Source organism: Pagrus pagrus (genome assembly GCF_965226575.1).
Source record: "Pagrus pagrus genome assembly, chromosome: 12".
NCBI lineage: Eukaryota > Metazoa > Chordata > Actinopteri > Spariformes > Sparidae > Pagrus > Pagrus pagrus.
The window spans coordinates 22867669-22884009 of NC_140196.1; the positions used below are offsets into that span (position 1 = coordinate 22867669).

At 40.7% G+C, this 16341-nt stretch overlaps 2 protein-coding genes across 3 annotated transcripts; both read right to left on the minus strand.

The window, feature by feature from the left end:
- Positions 1 to 1341: 1341 nt before the first annotated feature.
- LOC311266688 (uncharacterized protein) lies at positions 1342 to 6718 on the minus strand. Of its 2 annotated transcripts, none has more exons than XM_084369186.1 (7): positions 6535 to 6718; positions 5393 to 5595; positions 5154 to 5246; positions 4867 to 4962; positions 4592 to 4702; positions 4360 to 4489; positions 1342 to 4252 (listed from the first exon to the last, which is right to left on the minus strand). In XM_084369186.1, exons 1-7 carry the CDS (start codon positions 6545 to 6547, stop codon positions 2376 to 2378), a joined length of 2523 nt encoding a protein of 840 aa, XP_084225312.1. In that variant the 5' UTR covers positions 6548 to 6718; the 3' UTR covers positions 1342 to 2375. The 2 variants fall into 2 exon arrangements, with proteins under 2 accessions (XP_084225312.1, XP_084225313.1); XM_084369187.1 differs by lacking the exon at positions 6535 to 6718 and adding an exon at positions 5867 to 5991.
- Positions 6719 to 7167: 449 nt separating this feature from the next.
- Positions 7168 to 11697, minus strand: LOC311266555 (uncharacterized protein). The gene is made up of 7 exons (XM_084368970.1): positions 11556 to 11697; positions 10741 to 10943; positions 10154 to 10246; positions 9972 to 10064; positions 9729 to 9839; positions 9488 to 9620; positions 7168 to 8926 (listed from the first exon to the last, which is right to left on the minus strand). The coding sequence occupies exons 1-7, from the start codon at positions 11557 to 11559 to the stop codon at positions 7539 to 7541; spliced, it is 2025 nt and encodes a 674-aa protein (XP_084225096.1). The 5' UTR covers positions 11560 to 11697; the 3' UTR covers positions 7168 to 7538.
- Between the last annotated feature and the right edge of the window lie 4644 nt (positions 11698 to 16341).

The following is a 16341-nucleotide window of genomic DNA, read 5'->3' on the forward strand; positions in this document are numbered from 1 at the left end:
AAAGGAAGGGATGAGGAGAGAGGGGGGGGGACATCTGGTAATGATCTGTGTTTATTAGCAAGCTCTCATAGTAAATCTGCTGGATTTTTGGCAGCTGTGGGAAGTGTATAAATTGTGATGCATGCATTTCGAGATGTCTCAATAGCAGCCTTCATCAGGAATACATTACTCCATTAAATTCAAGACTCATTAGCCGAGCAGTTGGGGTTGTTTTCGGTTTCTAAAATTGCTTTGTTCTGAAGACAGCACCTTTTTTTGTTGTCTTTTTACAGTACTGAAGCTGGCAGGTGGGATTGAGATCACTGAATTATCTCACTGAGAAGTCATTATGTTCCCTCAGGCCTCAGAAGGTCAGGATCAAGCTCCACATGTTGAAAGAACCTGCATGCATCCTAAAGCGGAGAGGTTCTGCACAATGTCTTGGGCACGGCAGCCTGTTGGCAGGCAGGATGTAGCACGAGTTTCCACAGGATCCTGACGCTCATTGGAGAAGATTAGTAGCATTTGTGAGTCAGAGAAAGAAGGAATAGTGCTGAGTACAACCAGTGTCTCCAGCCTGACTTTTTTTGTGGTTTAATGTCTTGCAGCATTTAACACACCATGACGATTCATCTTTTGGGTTGATCTCCCTGTGAACAGCAAGAATTTTGGTTTGTTTGAGAAACTATGACTAAAAGCTACTATGCATAAGTGGCCACAGATGAGATGAAACACAAGCATGGAACAACGGAGGAACTAAGGGGAAAAAATAGCTTCTCTCCTCCAGTGAAAACATGAAAGTCAGCGCAGCACAGATGGAAGAGATTAATCTCAATGTGGCTGTTACGATACTGTGTTACTTCATCTGCCTGAGGTCCAAGTTAGCTTACAAGGCACTGGGAACAGTGGTGGGCCAGATCAAACTTTACTGTTAGCTGAACTAGGATAAAGAAGCGCCTTGCAAAGAGAGAAGAAAGTGAGGAATTCTCTTCGCCAAGGTTTAAATAACTTGAGATACTGCGAGGCAGCGGTCAAAACATCAGGAAATTGCAGGCTAATTAAGATTCTGAACCACGCCAAATAAAGTTAATGACAGGAAATGGGCCTGACTAACTTCCGCTGCAATAGTCCCTCGTCAATCTCCATTCTCCTCAGACAACATATAAATAATCTCCAGTTGCTGGAGAACATCTGACTGATCCTCACATTGATTTCAATACCTAATGGTAATGACCAGTACTGCCTGGGGGGAAAATGGTTAATGGTCCCCTACTGCCCTCTAGTGAAACCTTAGATTCTGATAGCAAATGTAACTCTTACAAATGCTTTCCTGTTAAATAAATTCAGTCAACATGCACAGAGTATAACCAAGGTCATTTAATTTGAAATCCACAAAGTTGTCAAACCATAGGATATAGAAGGCCTACAGGAATACATTTATGTCGTGTTGAAATAAATGGTGTCGTGATTTTTAACTTTGCACTCTCACAAGTTTGTCTTTCAGCATATTTACAGAGCCAACATGTTCATTGCTATTACTTCTGAGGCCTTTCCAAAAAATATATTTTCACCAATATTACATACAGCTTCTGAACATACCTCAGCCAAATAATATCCAGGTCAACATCCAAACATATTCATGCATAAGAAAGTGATGGAAGAAGAAAAAAAAAAACAGAAAAGAATGGACCATTTGATTGTGCTTAAATTAAAGGAATGGTTCCACATTTTGTGAAATGCACTTATTCACTTTCTTGCTCAGAGTTAGAAGAGAAGCTTGATACCCCTCTCAACACTGTCTTTTCAATATGAAACTACAGCTAACAACTGATTAGCTTAGCATAAAGACTGGACCCAGAGAAACGGCTAAACTCGACTGTTCACAGCACCCCTAAAGGTCAATAATTAGCACGATATCTTGTTTGTTCTATAAAATACAACATCTAAAATGTAAAAAAAGACTGGTTTAATATGTGCCAGATAATTTCTTCTTTGGGCAGATTTCTAAAACCTTTCGACAGAGCCAGGCCAGCTGCCCCCTCCTGCTTTTAGTCTTTGGGTTGAGCAACACCTCCTGGTTCCAGCTTATGAACAAACAAAAATTACAGCAGTATCAATCCTTTCTAATACTCAGCAACAAAGTGATTAAGTGCAATCCCCAAAATGTCAACCAACTCCAACTGGCTAATGTGCCTATATATACTTTACAGTGAAGAGGAAATTGAACTTTTCACTTCAATTTCAACAGCAACTGTACAGCATCATTGTATAATCCTTCATGTATTGCTTGGTTTAGTTGGTCCGTTGCAATTTTAGTAGCCTAACTGCCAGATTCAGTGTCTCTGTATGTGTGGAAAATGTTATCCAGGTCTCTACAGTTTGGCTTCCAGCCTGACTCAGTTCATGTTAGAGTGGCTTTTCAGGTGCCTCCTCAGGTGGTTCAGACAGGTGTAGGTCTTGGGACAGATTTGGCAGTGGTACGGTCTCACCCCTGAGTGGTTTAGCGTATGCTGCTTCAGCACACTTCCATCTGAGAAGGCTTTCCCGCACTGAGAGCACACGTACGGCCGCTCTCCTGTATGCACACGCATGTGAACAGTTACCTTGTGTGCCATTGTAAAGCCTTTGCCGCACACTGTGCACTTGAACGGCCTCTCTCCTGTGTGAGTGAGCCTGTGTGTGCGCATCGCACCCATCTGGGAGAAAGCCTTGCCGCAGTCTGGGCAAACGTGCGGCTTCTCGCCGGTGTGAACTCTGGTGTGGCTCCTCAGTCCTCCTGCTGTGGAGAAACACTGTGAACAGTGAGTACACTGATATGGCCGCTCTCCTGTGTGAGTGCGCATGTGCTGCTTCAAGTCGTAGCGGTTCCTGAAGCCGCGGCCACACACGAGGCAGCTCTCTGGTCGGTCGTCGTTATGGCGAAGCTCATGGTTTGCCAGGCATTTTTCTGACAGGAAACACTTGCCACATTCCTGACATTGATAAGGTTTCTCGTGGTCGACTCTCTGATGGTACTTCAGCTCGCTGATGCCAGGGAAGGTCTCATCGCAATATCTGCACCTGAAGCGATGGTTGGGGCTGTAGGGGAGCTGGTGTTCACTCATCTGATGGTTCCTCAGCAGGTGGGCCATCTTGAAGGTCTTTCCACAATGAGAACACTCGTATTTTGTCAGTAGCTGCACGCACTGATGTCTGACCCGCTCGTGTAGAGACCTGAAATTACACCCACACTTGGTGCAAATGTGGGCGGCATTCTTACATTTTCTCTTCCTGTGGCCCGACAGGTGAGCTTCTGTGCGGAAGGCTTTACCACACTGAGAGCATTTGTAAGGCTTCACTGCAGTGTGGAACCTCTGGTGTTCAAGAAATTCAAAACGATACTTAAAGCTCCTTCCACACAGTGGACAGTTATGTGTGACTCGTCCTCGTGGGTAGATGGTCTTGACAGAAGTTTTCCTCGAGGACATAGATGTGGAAGAAATCCGATGAGCTGAGCCACTCTTCCTATGTTTACCTCCACTCATTAATTTGGCTGTCTCCATTTCACCGACCTCTTCATGCCGCTGTTGATGCTTGATCAGACACTTGGAGGAGATAAAGCTCTTTCCACATTGCTTACACTGATAAGGCTTATCATGATCTACCTGCTGATGATACTTCAGGTCACCAATTCCTGAAAAACCCACCCCACAATGACTGCACTTGAACAGGCGGCTCTGGGCGTGAGTCAACAGGTGTTCCTTTAAGCTGCTAGACTTTTGAAAGCTCTTTCCGCAGTGCCCGCAATCGTAGTTACGGCCACGTTTTGGGCAGTGGTGTCTGAATTTCTCCAGTGAGGTTGGAAAACTGTTCCCACATTTAATGCACAGGTATGCAGCATTTTTGCATTTCCTTAGCCTGTGACCGGCCAACAGAGTGGCAGTTCTGAAAGCTCTCCCACACTCAGAGCAGTTGTATGGCTGCAGCCCAGTGTGGACTCTCTGGTGTTCGATGAGCACTGAGTGATGCTTGAAGCATTTGTCACAATCGGGGCATTTATGCATCCCTGAATGCTGCCTCCTGCGAGGAGATGATGAGATATCAGTTCTTTTTGGAGACTCTGGAAAGTCAGCGGATGTTGAAGGGTTCGTAGACAATTCTTCATCGAACATGACAATCTGAGGAACGTCATTATTTTCATCATCACAAGCACTCGGGTGGGAAGCGATGGCCACTTCCAGCGATGGAGGGAGACACAGAGAGGGAATGAGAAGATCATCCGACTGAAACGGCGCTGCAGGGAAAATACAAGGACAAAATTATTAATGCAACAGTCTCTCTCCTCTTAACTAATACAGTTCATGTTGATGAGTTCATAGTAAATGTAAACGGTGTACATACCGACGCTACTCTTAGCTAATTTCCCGTGGCACTGTTTGCTTTGGAGAAGAAATTTAAGATCATCTCCGTTTGAGACACACTGCATGTATTCCTCTAGGACAGAAGGGGCAGCACTGATCCAGGATGCAGTCTATACAAGAGCAGCACAAAAATTAGACATTTTAAAAAACAAATTGATAGTGGTTATATTAATTTACTTTATTTTCTAATCCTTCAGAAATCCTCTTTGCACCTGTTTAAAATCTGGTATCGGCAGCAGCTCTTCCAGCCTGGTGAAGAATTCACAAACCAGAGTCTCCAGTGCTGTGTCAAAGTCAGGGCCGTACTCGACTGGAAATACGTTCTGTCAGGTGGGGAAAAAAAAACAAGAAACAACCAGACACCTTTAGCACATGGCATTATCCTTATACAGTTAATTTTCTTTAGATTAGGAAATGGATTTGGAACATTTTTGCCAGATCATATTATTTACGGTTCCATATAAATGAAATGTAACATGTATTTTACCTTGAGAAAGTGTTCTCTGCCATCAGTGTCTTCAATGAGGCCCTGCACCAGCTTCATAAAGTTTGCCTCTGGTGCTTCAATTACAGGATCGTTTGTCTAGGTTCGAAAACATTACAACACAGCAGTCAGATGATTTTTAGGAAATCAAATATGAAGCAAACATGAATCAGCCAATTAGGACTGCAACAAACGATTATTTTAATTATTGATTTATCCTGCTAATTATTAAATTAAATGTTTTGTCAACAAATGTCAGAAAATAGTGAAATGAGAATGAACACACTCACCTCCTCAATGCAAGAAGATCGGATTCGGTTGAGGTGGGTCTCGACGGCCTTGAGATCCTCTGGATGTTCTGAACGCAACAGTTCAAGAGTTGTCTAGGAGAAATTAAATTCATGATTTGAATGTTTTCATGATGCCATTTTCTCAGGTCTATATATATACATATATATACATATATATATATATATATATATATATATATGTATATATATGGTGGATCTACACATTTAAAAACACTTACCCTTGCTCTCAGGCCCAGTGAGAGAAGTCTCCCCTCTCTTTTACTCATCAGTTCAGGAACTGCATCTGTTACCATGGACACAAACTCCTCCAGTTTCCCATAGTGCTTTATGTTACGCTGGCGGACAACTTCCCACATCACTGCTGACATCAGCCGAAGTGGTGGGACCAGGAGAGCCAGCGAGGACAGGGGGACGCTGAATTCTACAAAGTGAAATTAGATTGGGACAAACACACTTAAATACAAAATGGGAATCGTGTGTAATGTAACATCTGTTACACATGCTCACAGTTCACGTTTTATGTCAAACATGTTGACAACACTGAGGAGGAAGTTGAGGTGAAATTGGATTTATGCCATCTGGAAAGTCATTCATGCTAGATCTTTATCAGCATAACTTATTTTTAGGAAGAGGTGAAATACACTCCAGTGCTAACTGGACATTAGAAAAGCCTTACATTTTCAATAACTTACAGCATCTCACTTTATAATCAGTACAGTCACTGAAGTCAGCATGGACGGTTGACTCTCCTCTAGTATCTATCCATCCCTGTGATGCACTAGTTAACCTACAGTTTGAAATACAGCCCTGTAGGGTGCCATAATCTAAAGCACCGGGCGGGCTAGTGGACATAACTTAGGTCTAGCTCCGAAAGCTCATTACATGTAAATAGCTGTAAAATAAAATGGGATTGTCCTGAAATGCTAAAACACAATCAGTGTTTTTACACGGCGCCAAATGGCAAAGAAGATAACGCTGTAGTGAGTAGCCATGCACTAACTAATGGACAGTTTACGTTCGCAAACAGCTAACCTGCAAGCTAACGTTAGTCACTTTAGAATGAACCAGGGTCTTATTCAAACCCAACAGTGTTTATAAAACATCTTCGACTGCAGAAAAAAACATTTTTAAACACGAGGTATCGTTTCTGTTCATGCACAATGCGAAGCGTTAGCCGTTAGCCAAAAGGCCGCTGGTGTAGCCTGGTAAAAACCGGCTTATTATTTGGGAAAACAATTCTTGTTCCAGGGATTAGTCGAGGCCTGTTGAGCCTCGGCTAATCCTTCGCTTTAGCTATTCGAGGAGACGCACAAGAAGCGAAAAATACAGTTTTGTCCGAGCCTCGCGAGCTAATACGTACCCATGTCGTTCATTGTGGGATTCTTTAATAACGATAGACAGAACAATCATTACTGTGGCATATCTTTCATACTTTCGGTTAGCGTGCTAGCTAACCGTATACGGGGCCGCAGGCGCCAACTTCTTCCTGAAACACGCTGTTCATTCTGGGGAGCGTTGGCCCAGTCGTTGTCAGCTTCGAACAGCGAGGTTCGTTTTGCTTTACGGGGCAGCCCGGATGAGGCGATTTCTATTCACTCGTCTCTCACAATGAGCTGCACCGCCTCTCCGGTGCAATCAAATGACTAAATCTTAAATCAACGTTTTAAACTTGATAAACTGTATTTTCTAATATAACTCGTATTTCTAATGTGTCAACAGCGTTCAGATACTTTTAAGAGAAAACCTTCTGAATACATATTTGCTATATTCTGCGACATGTTGAGCGGCAGTATGTCCTGTAACCTTTTATTAACTCATTCATTTAGTTATTTATATGACTATTTTAAGTTATATTTTTGTTTTTAACCTTGTGCATGCTGCTCTATATTCTCCCTGGCACCTGACAGGGATGCATAAAACATATATTGCATATATTATAATTTATACTTTGAATAAAATCTAGGAAAAAAACATCAGGATTACAAGAGCTTTATTCATTTGTTCTCAGTTATGTAATGTTTCATGTTGGCTTCAAGTACAAGTTCTGCTGGTGTCGGGAACAAACAAATAGGCTGCTTCCATGCCCCAGTTGGGATTTATTGTGTGCTTGTTGTTTTCTTAGAACCCCTTTTAACATGTTTTATGACTCCAGAGAATAAAAGTAATACACTTACATGACAGTCCCAAAAGCTGTACTCAGAGAATTTTAGAGGATAAAATCAGAACAGAACAGTCAACGCAGGATGAGGAATCAGTCAGTAAACCAAACATGTTTTCAACATAGTCCTCACAAGAGAGGATGAGTGAGAAATCTGTTATCCATTACATGAAACCAAGACTATAATCATATGGTAGTCAATGAATTTAGACAGACTGGCTTTGAACTATACTGTGAGTTTTCATGTGTCTCTTGAGGTGATTGTGACATGTGTAAGTCTTTGCACACAGCTGACAAGCAAAGGGTCGAACCCCTGTATGGTTCATGGTATGTTTCTTCAGTTCGCTGCTACGGGAAAAACCCTTCCCACATTCAGAGCAGACATAAGGTCGCTCCCCGGTGTGAACGCGCATGTGAAGTGTCAATTTGCTCGCCATGGTGAATCCTCTCTCACATATAGTGCACTTGTATGGCCTTTCCCCTGTGTGGGTACGTCTGTGTATCTGCAGCTCTCCAGCTGAAACGAAACTCTTGCCACAGTCTGAGCACAGATACGGTTTCTCTCCGGTGTGGATCCTTATGTGTATGTTCAGGTTTCCTGACACCGAGAAACGTTTCCCACAGTATGTGCACTGAAATGGCCTCTCGCCTGTGTGACTGCGCATGTGAAGCTTCAGATCGTGTTTGTTCTTGAAAGCTTTGCCACAATGCACACAAATCTGTGATTTTGGTTGCCTGTGACGCAGCTCATGGGATGTCAAACTGGCAGCAGAGCTGAAAAACTTCCCGCACTGCATGCACTGATTGGACAGCTCAAGAGGATGGATCTTCTGGTGGGATCTCAGCTCGCTCATGCTAGGGTACACTTCCCCACACTGTCTGCACTTTAAGATACGATTCTGGGTGTGAGTCATCTCATGCTTACCCAGCACGTGCATATTCTTAAAGCTTTTTCCGCACTGAGAGCACTCAAATTTCTGGACGTTTCGAACACACCTGTGTCTAAGTTTGTCCTGCATAGATTGGAAGCTATTCCCACATTTGATACAAATATAGGCTGCTTTTTTGCACTGTGTGCGCCTGTGACTTGACATGTCAGAGCTCCTCCTGAAGGCCTTTCCACACTGAGAGCACTTGTAAGGGTTTTCTCCAGTGTGCAGTCTCTGATGCTCCAGGAGTTCATAGCGGTAAATGAAGCACTTTCCACACTGAGTGCATTTGTGTGCAACTCTCTGCCGTGGAAGACCATTTATTGAGCTGGACAACACAGGATTCTGAGTACATGTTGAGGGGGCTCGGCAGGTGGCTGAAGCTTGGTCATCCTCCACAATGTGAACATCAGAGATGCTGTTACTGCGATTCTCCCCTCCTGTTTGTTCTGTGTTGCTGCTGTCCAGAATGTTTGTTTCCTCCTCAGATGGCCATTGTGCATCCTGTATCTCTATGTCTTCTGCCTCGTGAGGAAAAATCTCCTCGGGTTCTACTTGGTTTTCAAATGTTTGTGCATTAGATTCCACATCTTTGGCGTTGGTCCCTTGCAGTGAAGGAGCGATGGATAATGACGAGAAGAGGCGCTGCTCTGAGGGAGAATGCACTGTTGGGTAAGAGAAATAAAAAAAATAAAAAGAATTACTTTACATTCTGTCCATTTAAAAGGTGTTACTTTGGAAAGTGGTTGTGATATCTCTGCTCTGGGGCTGAACAATGTCAATCACAAATTTTTAAATTCTTTATTTTGTCTGACCAAATCTATTCATATTATATACTATATCATTTCAAATCAACTTGGGATCTCTGGGCTTCCATTACTTGGGTAACGCTGGACAAGCTTTATGAGTCCCCATTTACTTCAGTTGTTCAGGAGAATGCCAACACTGTTTTGCTGTGACGCACCAGAAATGTTTTGTTGACTACGAAACTTCACCTGACTTTCCATTCATATGGGGGTGAGTAGTCAATGACAGAATTTTCATTTTTGGGGAACTTCCCCTTTAACAGGCTATAACCAGATAGGCTGAAGAGACTATCAAGGCTGTCAAGGCTACCACCATGATAAACCACTCTACGATTAATTGATTCATTGGTTATTTGACTGATTGTTTCAGCATTAATATACTCATTTAACCTGGCTGGTATCCTAAGCAGACAGACTTACCACTGGTATCCACCCTGGCTATTTTACCACAGTGGGCTTTTCTTCTGAGCAGTACTTTGAGTTCATCTGCTTCTGATTCACGCTTCATGTATTCTTCTAGCACAGACGGTGCATCGCTGATCCACACTGCAGTCTTTATCAAACAAACAAAACTTTTATTTAGATGGACTTGAATCAGTAATTCTATGTATGGAAATTAAGAGTAAACTGTAAATGTTATGGCGTAGGTTGTTCTGTTCACCTGCTTGAAGTCTGGTATAAGCAGAAATTCTTCCAGTCGGGTGAAGAACTCACAAATTACGGTCTCCAGAGCTGTATCAAAGTCAGGCCCATACTCCACAGGAAACACATTCTGTGAAATGTGAAGTGGAAAGTTTCAACCCCAGGCATGGGTGTAAGACCTCATGTTACTGCATCACTTGAATATCAAACAAGCTGGTCCTTTTCATGTCAAAACTGACAATGGGGGAAAAAGCAGACACACCTCGAGGAAGTGCTCTCTCTCTTTTGGGTCCTCCAGGAGTCTTTCCACGAACTGGACAAAGTTGGCTTCAAGAGCTTCATTTCCTGAATGAACCTGTCAAATGAAATATACACATTTAAAATAAGCAGAACAATTCATAAACAGACAACATTTATTTATCCATGATCGGAAAAGTCACACACCTGTTTTGAGCTAAATGGCAGGAAGTTGTTCAAGTATGTTTTAACTCCTCTGAGATCCTCTGACTGGTCAGAGCTTAACATCTGCAACATCATCTGGAAAAGCCATTAAGCAAGAGTCACTGACAAGTGAGAAAACTCAAGAATCCCAACCACAGTGAAGAACTGCAAACAATAAAATCCAACTGCCAGCTCGTCCCTTTTCATATTACTTTCTCCCTTTTGGGTACTATCTACAAATATGACACTAAATGCTCCATCATCTTTGCTTTCATTTTTGCAACATTTGATGCATTTCCAAGGCAAATACATGATGGATAATACCTTACATGGACAAAGCAAAAGTATTGATTGCATTGATTTTTTTCTTCAGACAAAACCAAAATCTATATATGTATTTTGTCTTGCACATACTGTGAAATTAAGGCTAAAAAACAAAAACATTATTCACTAACAAAGATTGTGAAAACAGCAATCCCATAATAAGACAAATATAAGTAATACAAAGTAATTTTGACATGATACAAAAACGACTTTTTAAAGCTAATACTTGCTGATAATGAAACAGTTTGCTGCTACACAACGCTTACCTTTGCTCTTAATCCCAAGGTGAGCAGTCTCGTCTGACTGTCTGTAAAGATGTTGGGGATGGCTTCAGTGACCAAGGACACAAACTCCCCTACTTTCCCATAATGCTCTGTGTTCCTCAGACAAACCACCTTCCACATCACAGCTGACATCACCCGCAGAGGAGGAACCAGGAGCCTCAGTGAGGACAGGGGCAGGGGACCCTCTGCAGGGGGGGAGGTGACCAGAAACATAAAGCCTTTATAGCATATAGTACAGTCTCCACATCACTGGCAGAAAGTTGCACTTTTTACTTAGTTGTGTCATAAAAAGCACAGCAGAGAAGAGCAAGAGACTTTATCCACAGTGTGATTTTTACTTGGTTCATAAAATTTAAAGAAGAGAAGAAGCTCAACTATTAAACGAACAAAAAGTGAGGTTTAAGGTTTATTAATTTCCTTCTTGTTGTTTCTTCGTCCACTTATTTTGAGAGGCACCGTTTCACAGTTTGTCGTGCGTTAGCCCACTATTATGTATCTTTATTAGTTATAATATTCTGGGCTAGACTGAGGCTGGAGACGCACAACAACAGTTTCTCAACGAAGTGAGAGACTTCACGCTTCTATTCATTATATGGTCTAATTAAGACAAATATAGCATAAGCAATAATCTATTCTCCCCCCGGCGTTGTGTCTTTCTAAAACACTCCCAGGAATTTAAATTATTATTATAAAATTATCTCTTTTACAACTCAAAGAAGCTAAGAAGTTGTTGTCAGCAGTCAAGCTAACAACATCAAAACAAACCGACAAGAGCAAAGCAAACTACAAAACGTTACCCATTTTACTCCCCCGAAGAGCTTTAACAGTTGAATGGGCACGGATGAAGGTTTCTTAATAAAAGTATTGATCCTTCTGCACTGTCTACTGTGAAAAATGAGCTTTAATCCAACTCCTCGCTTCGTGCTTGTCGCTGTCAAATACAGCTGAACACAACTTCCTGACTCTTCTTCTTCGTTTGGTGTATTTCCGTCAACATCCGGCAGCTGTAGCGCCACCCAACGTCTGCTACAGAGCAGTTCACTCAAAGCAAACAAACACACCTGTCATATTTCAAGATGCACAATTTCCATGTCATGTCGTAATTTTAATATTTTCTCTCAACAAATCTGACTCAAAGTAAAACAATTTGCTCAGCATGAAAGTAAAATAAAAAATAAAATAAAACTAGCATCTTTGAAGGCATAATGTGGGCCTAATGTAGCACTATGTATACAATGTTAAATCTCTCTTTCCCAGCCTCTCTATGAATTTCTGAACTATACTTGTGCACAAACGATAGTTCACTACTGCCTACCTGTTATCTGCGAGATTGATGTAAAACCTGAAAATTGCATACAGAATACAATCAGCAGCAAATATGCATAAATATCTGTATGATACTCTTTTGAAAATTATTTTTAGTAAATATGGAGTGCATCAATATGTCAGTTTTACTGTATTCTTATCAGCTTGTGCCGACCTGCGAAATCTCTATGACATGTTCTCCAGTTATCCTCTCTGTTGTCCCTTACAGCATCGTCTGTCACATTCACACACCAGTCAGAATGTCACCTGGAGCCAGAGTAGGTGCCAACAAACTAAATCTAGACAGCCTTCAGACTGATCTGTACATGCATGAATCCCCTCGTGGTGGCAGTGAAGGCTTTTTCTAAACAGGGAGGGCACTGTAAGTTTTCATCAGAAAAAGAGGAACTATGGGAAAAGTAATTAGATGGTGCTTCATCAGACCATCTGGGCTGTGTTAGCCACCATGACTCTAGCTAAATCCCTGCAGTGCATGGTTACTGACAGAAGGGCCCGCTTGTACCTAAAAAGGCTATTTCCTCCACTATTCTCTCTTTCCTTTTTTCTTTTTTTTTGGGGGGGGGGGGGATTTGCAGCCCTTTTAGTGAGGCCAACCTAGATTTTTACTTGGTCACCACCAACAGCCAACCAGCAGCACTGGGATAATCATTCGAAACCATAGCTAATAGATAGGCTACATGTATCTGAATCAAATTTTAGTAAAAGCTTGTTATCTTTCTGTAGTGGCCCAGTCACTTGATAGCAAGTTTGAATTTATTGCACTTCCATCACGAGACACATAGCATTTTGTACAACGGAGGGGAAACTGGTGAGATAACAAAGTATTTTTTTTCATCATATTTTTGTATGGCTCTTAAAATTCTGAGGACTTTACTTTTTGGCCAAGAAAGATACTTCAGTTAAAATACATATTAATAGGAATTAACTGTTTTGGTGTAATATCAAAGTATTTTTTTACTGGGGTGTGGTAGCACTGTGATATGCCATTATGACCTCTCATTACATAGTGAAAACATGGTAAACATGGTAAAGAGAAGTAGTTTTGTTGCAGCTTTATCACAGTACGTACCATAACAGAAACACCTATGGAAGCCCATTCCTGACAGGAAAAGTAAAGTAAATACATGAATAAATAAATAAATAAATTGATTGATTCATTCATTAAAAAATAATAATCTTGTAAATTATAAACATAAGCCAAAAAGATTTGACTCACTGAGTTGGTAAAGATTTGGACTTAGAGCTGTTGTAAGTGATATATTTTTTATTAAAATAAGTATTAAATAGCTCTGTATTCCAACAGTAATCACTGTATCACTTATATAGTGTTTGGTCAGTAACCCATGTCTCTCCTCCTCCTGCTCATGCAGTAAAAGAGAAAAGACTTTTTCTGGTATCCCTGCCCACTTTATCCAATCAGGACAGAGAACTCCAAAGAGGCGGTCCTGCCTGCTCATCAACGTGCAGAGAGCAGGATCCCCCTGTTTGCTGCTATGTCTGAAGATTGGCACTGGGCGCTCATGTGGTGACGTAGAGAGGAGGGGAAGGTAACTGCAAAACGGACAGGAAGTTAGCTAAAACAACAATGACGCTTACAGCAGCTTTAAAGCAACTAAAATATATTTTTTATAATAATGGATACACAGAGCAAAACCTTTGCACAACTGTGGATTAACAGGTGCTTATGGTCGAAAACAGCAGAACAAAAAAGTCCTGCACAATGTCCTCTTCACTTTAATAACGTTTCAGTACACAGACCTTCAATTGTTATCACATTTCCCTGATTGCAAGTGAAGAGGACAGTGTGGGGGACTTTTTTGTCCTGAAAATTACAATAGATCAAATGTTGCTCGAGGTGATGAAAGCACAGATCATTTTTACCCGACACCTCAGTTCCCTTCAACGCTACAGAACTTGATTGTATCATTCAGCAAAAAATAATAATTAACATATAAATGGCTGTGTAGATGTTTTCATTTGTGAAGTGAAAATGCTCTTTAAATATGTAGGTTCCCTAATTATTAATAATATTTCAAAATCTGTACATGGCAGACTTGTGAACTACTGATCATAGTGGAGCATTTAACAGCAAAAGAGAGACATTTCCCTCAGGAGTTAGCGGAGACCAAAAAAAAAAGACAGAAAAGGAAAATTAATATTGGACTGACTTTTTCCAAGTGGCCAAAAACTACTACACATGAACGCTGATATTGCTCTTTATCTGCTGAAAGTGAATGAGTAACTGTTTGCCAAGTTTGACCTTTTTATCTCTAAAAAATGCAGTTTTGAAAAAAAGAGATGATAAGATCTGCGTCATGTCTCCTCTTCTTAAATAACTTTTTTTTTTTTTTTAATTCAACACATTTTTTGAGGTCTTTTAGTTTCCTTTCTTGGCAGGAATGGGCTTCCATAAAAACCACAACCACAAATATCACAATACAAAAAATAATAATAACTGAGTGGTTCGTTCATGTTTCACTCTCTCAACAGACAGATTTAAATACACGTAGACTATCATGTTGGAAAATTAATTACATTCCCACTGACCCCTTTGACCGATGACAACTAGACGATGATGTGACTCATGACCTTCGTTTAACTAAATGTCATCTGAATAAATGGCACACATACAACATGCAATTCATCAAATGTCTTTTGTGTAAGAGTTTAGCATGTCCACATTATATGTAGACATTTTGTAATGCATTACGTTGACATTGCCGTGTTTTACTGTGTGCCGGTGCATTTTGTAATTAGACATAGTGCCTTTTTAATCTTTTTAAAAATGTTTGCTCTCTCTGATGAAGCTTTAATCTCCGCCACATGTCCAAACGCTTAAAAATCAGATCAATTACCAAGTCACATTCAGTCAAGTCACATTTTTCTGGCACTTCACGCACAAGCCAAAATTAAATTCAAAGTAAGCATCTGTCTATTATGAGGATGAATGGCAATAGTGTGTGTGCGTGTGTTTGTGGTTGTTGTGTTAATGCATGTATGTCCACATGTGTACTGTATGTATGTATGTGTGTGAAAGAGAGAGCGAGAGCGAGAGAGAGAGAGAGGGAGAGAGAGAGCGTGCATTTGTGTGTCTGTGAGTGTGTAATTAAAACAAGTGATTTTTTTTTTCCACACAGATTATCCCTCTATCCCAGCTGGTCAGAGTTGGATTTGACCACCCCGACAAGAGAGAGGAAATCTCTTTGGGGCTAAGTCCAAATTGGCACCCTTGATGATTTTTTTCCAAACTGAAAATGTGGCAGTGCTCAACTATTAACTTGAATTGGTTGCTGAAATCTAAACGTATCTAGACCTTTTTTTGTGACACAACTCATTGATGTCTTGAAGAAGGAAGAGTTGTGTGCTAGAGATGGAAAAGATGCACAGATGCCAAAAATTCCAGTTTCTTTGGTTTGATTATTTTTTATGGCTCTGCGCTATTAATCATTGACTTTTTCCATGACCACACTAGATTTTATGATTGTTAATCATGCAGCAGCATTAACCTTGAATATTTTTTTTTTCTGTGCATGATCCTCTACTCCCCAGCATTTTTCACCGAGATGAAATCATTAATCAGAACACACCATTTTGGCTACATTGTTGAGGGGTTTTATGTGATTGTACTGCATTTGTGGAGGCATTATAAACAAATTCAAGCTTTAAAGGGCAATACACTCACAGGGACAGACAGCCGTAGAGATGCAGAGGTTTGCACATCTGTCCCATTTTTTTTGATACACATGGACTCAGAGAGAGATTTAACAGCGCACTGCCTTGTAATGAGGTCAAATCAGCTAACTGGTTCCTCATGTGAAAATGGAGAGACACTGCTCAGTTTTGAATTTTAGTTCTGTTTTTCAGTACAGCAACGCGTATTCAAAACCATATTTATTAATGTTAAAAATAAGTAAATGTATTGACAAAAAAAACATGTGTCATTCATCTATTTAAACTGTACTGAGAGTTGCAAAACTCACAAATATGGAAGAGTTTTATTCCCATTTAATAAAACAATCCATGAAATGATCAACCTAAATGCAATACAGACAATCAGGTTCTCAAGGAAAGTCTTTTATATAAAAATGAACACAGTATATTTCTATAATTTGATCATATCTTGTTATGGCCAACATGAGAGTCACTGAAATGGTCTTTCAATATAAATACGTTACAAAAAATAGGTAAAAATTGGCTTTACATACATCACACAGCCTCAAAGTTCTTTACACAGTTAAATACAAAATGAGCTTTCAG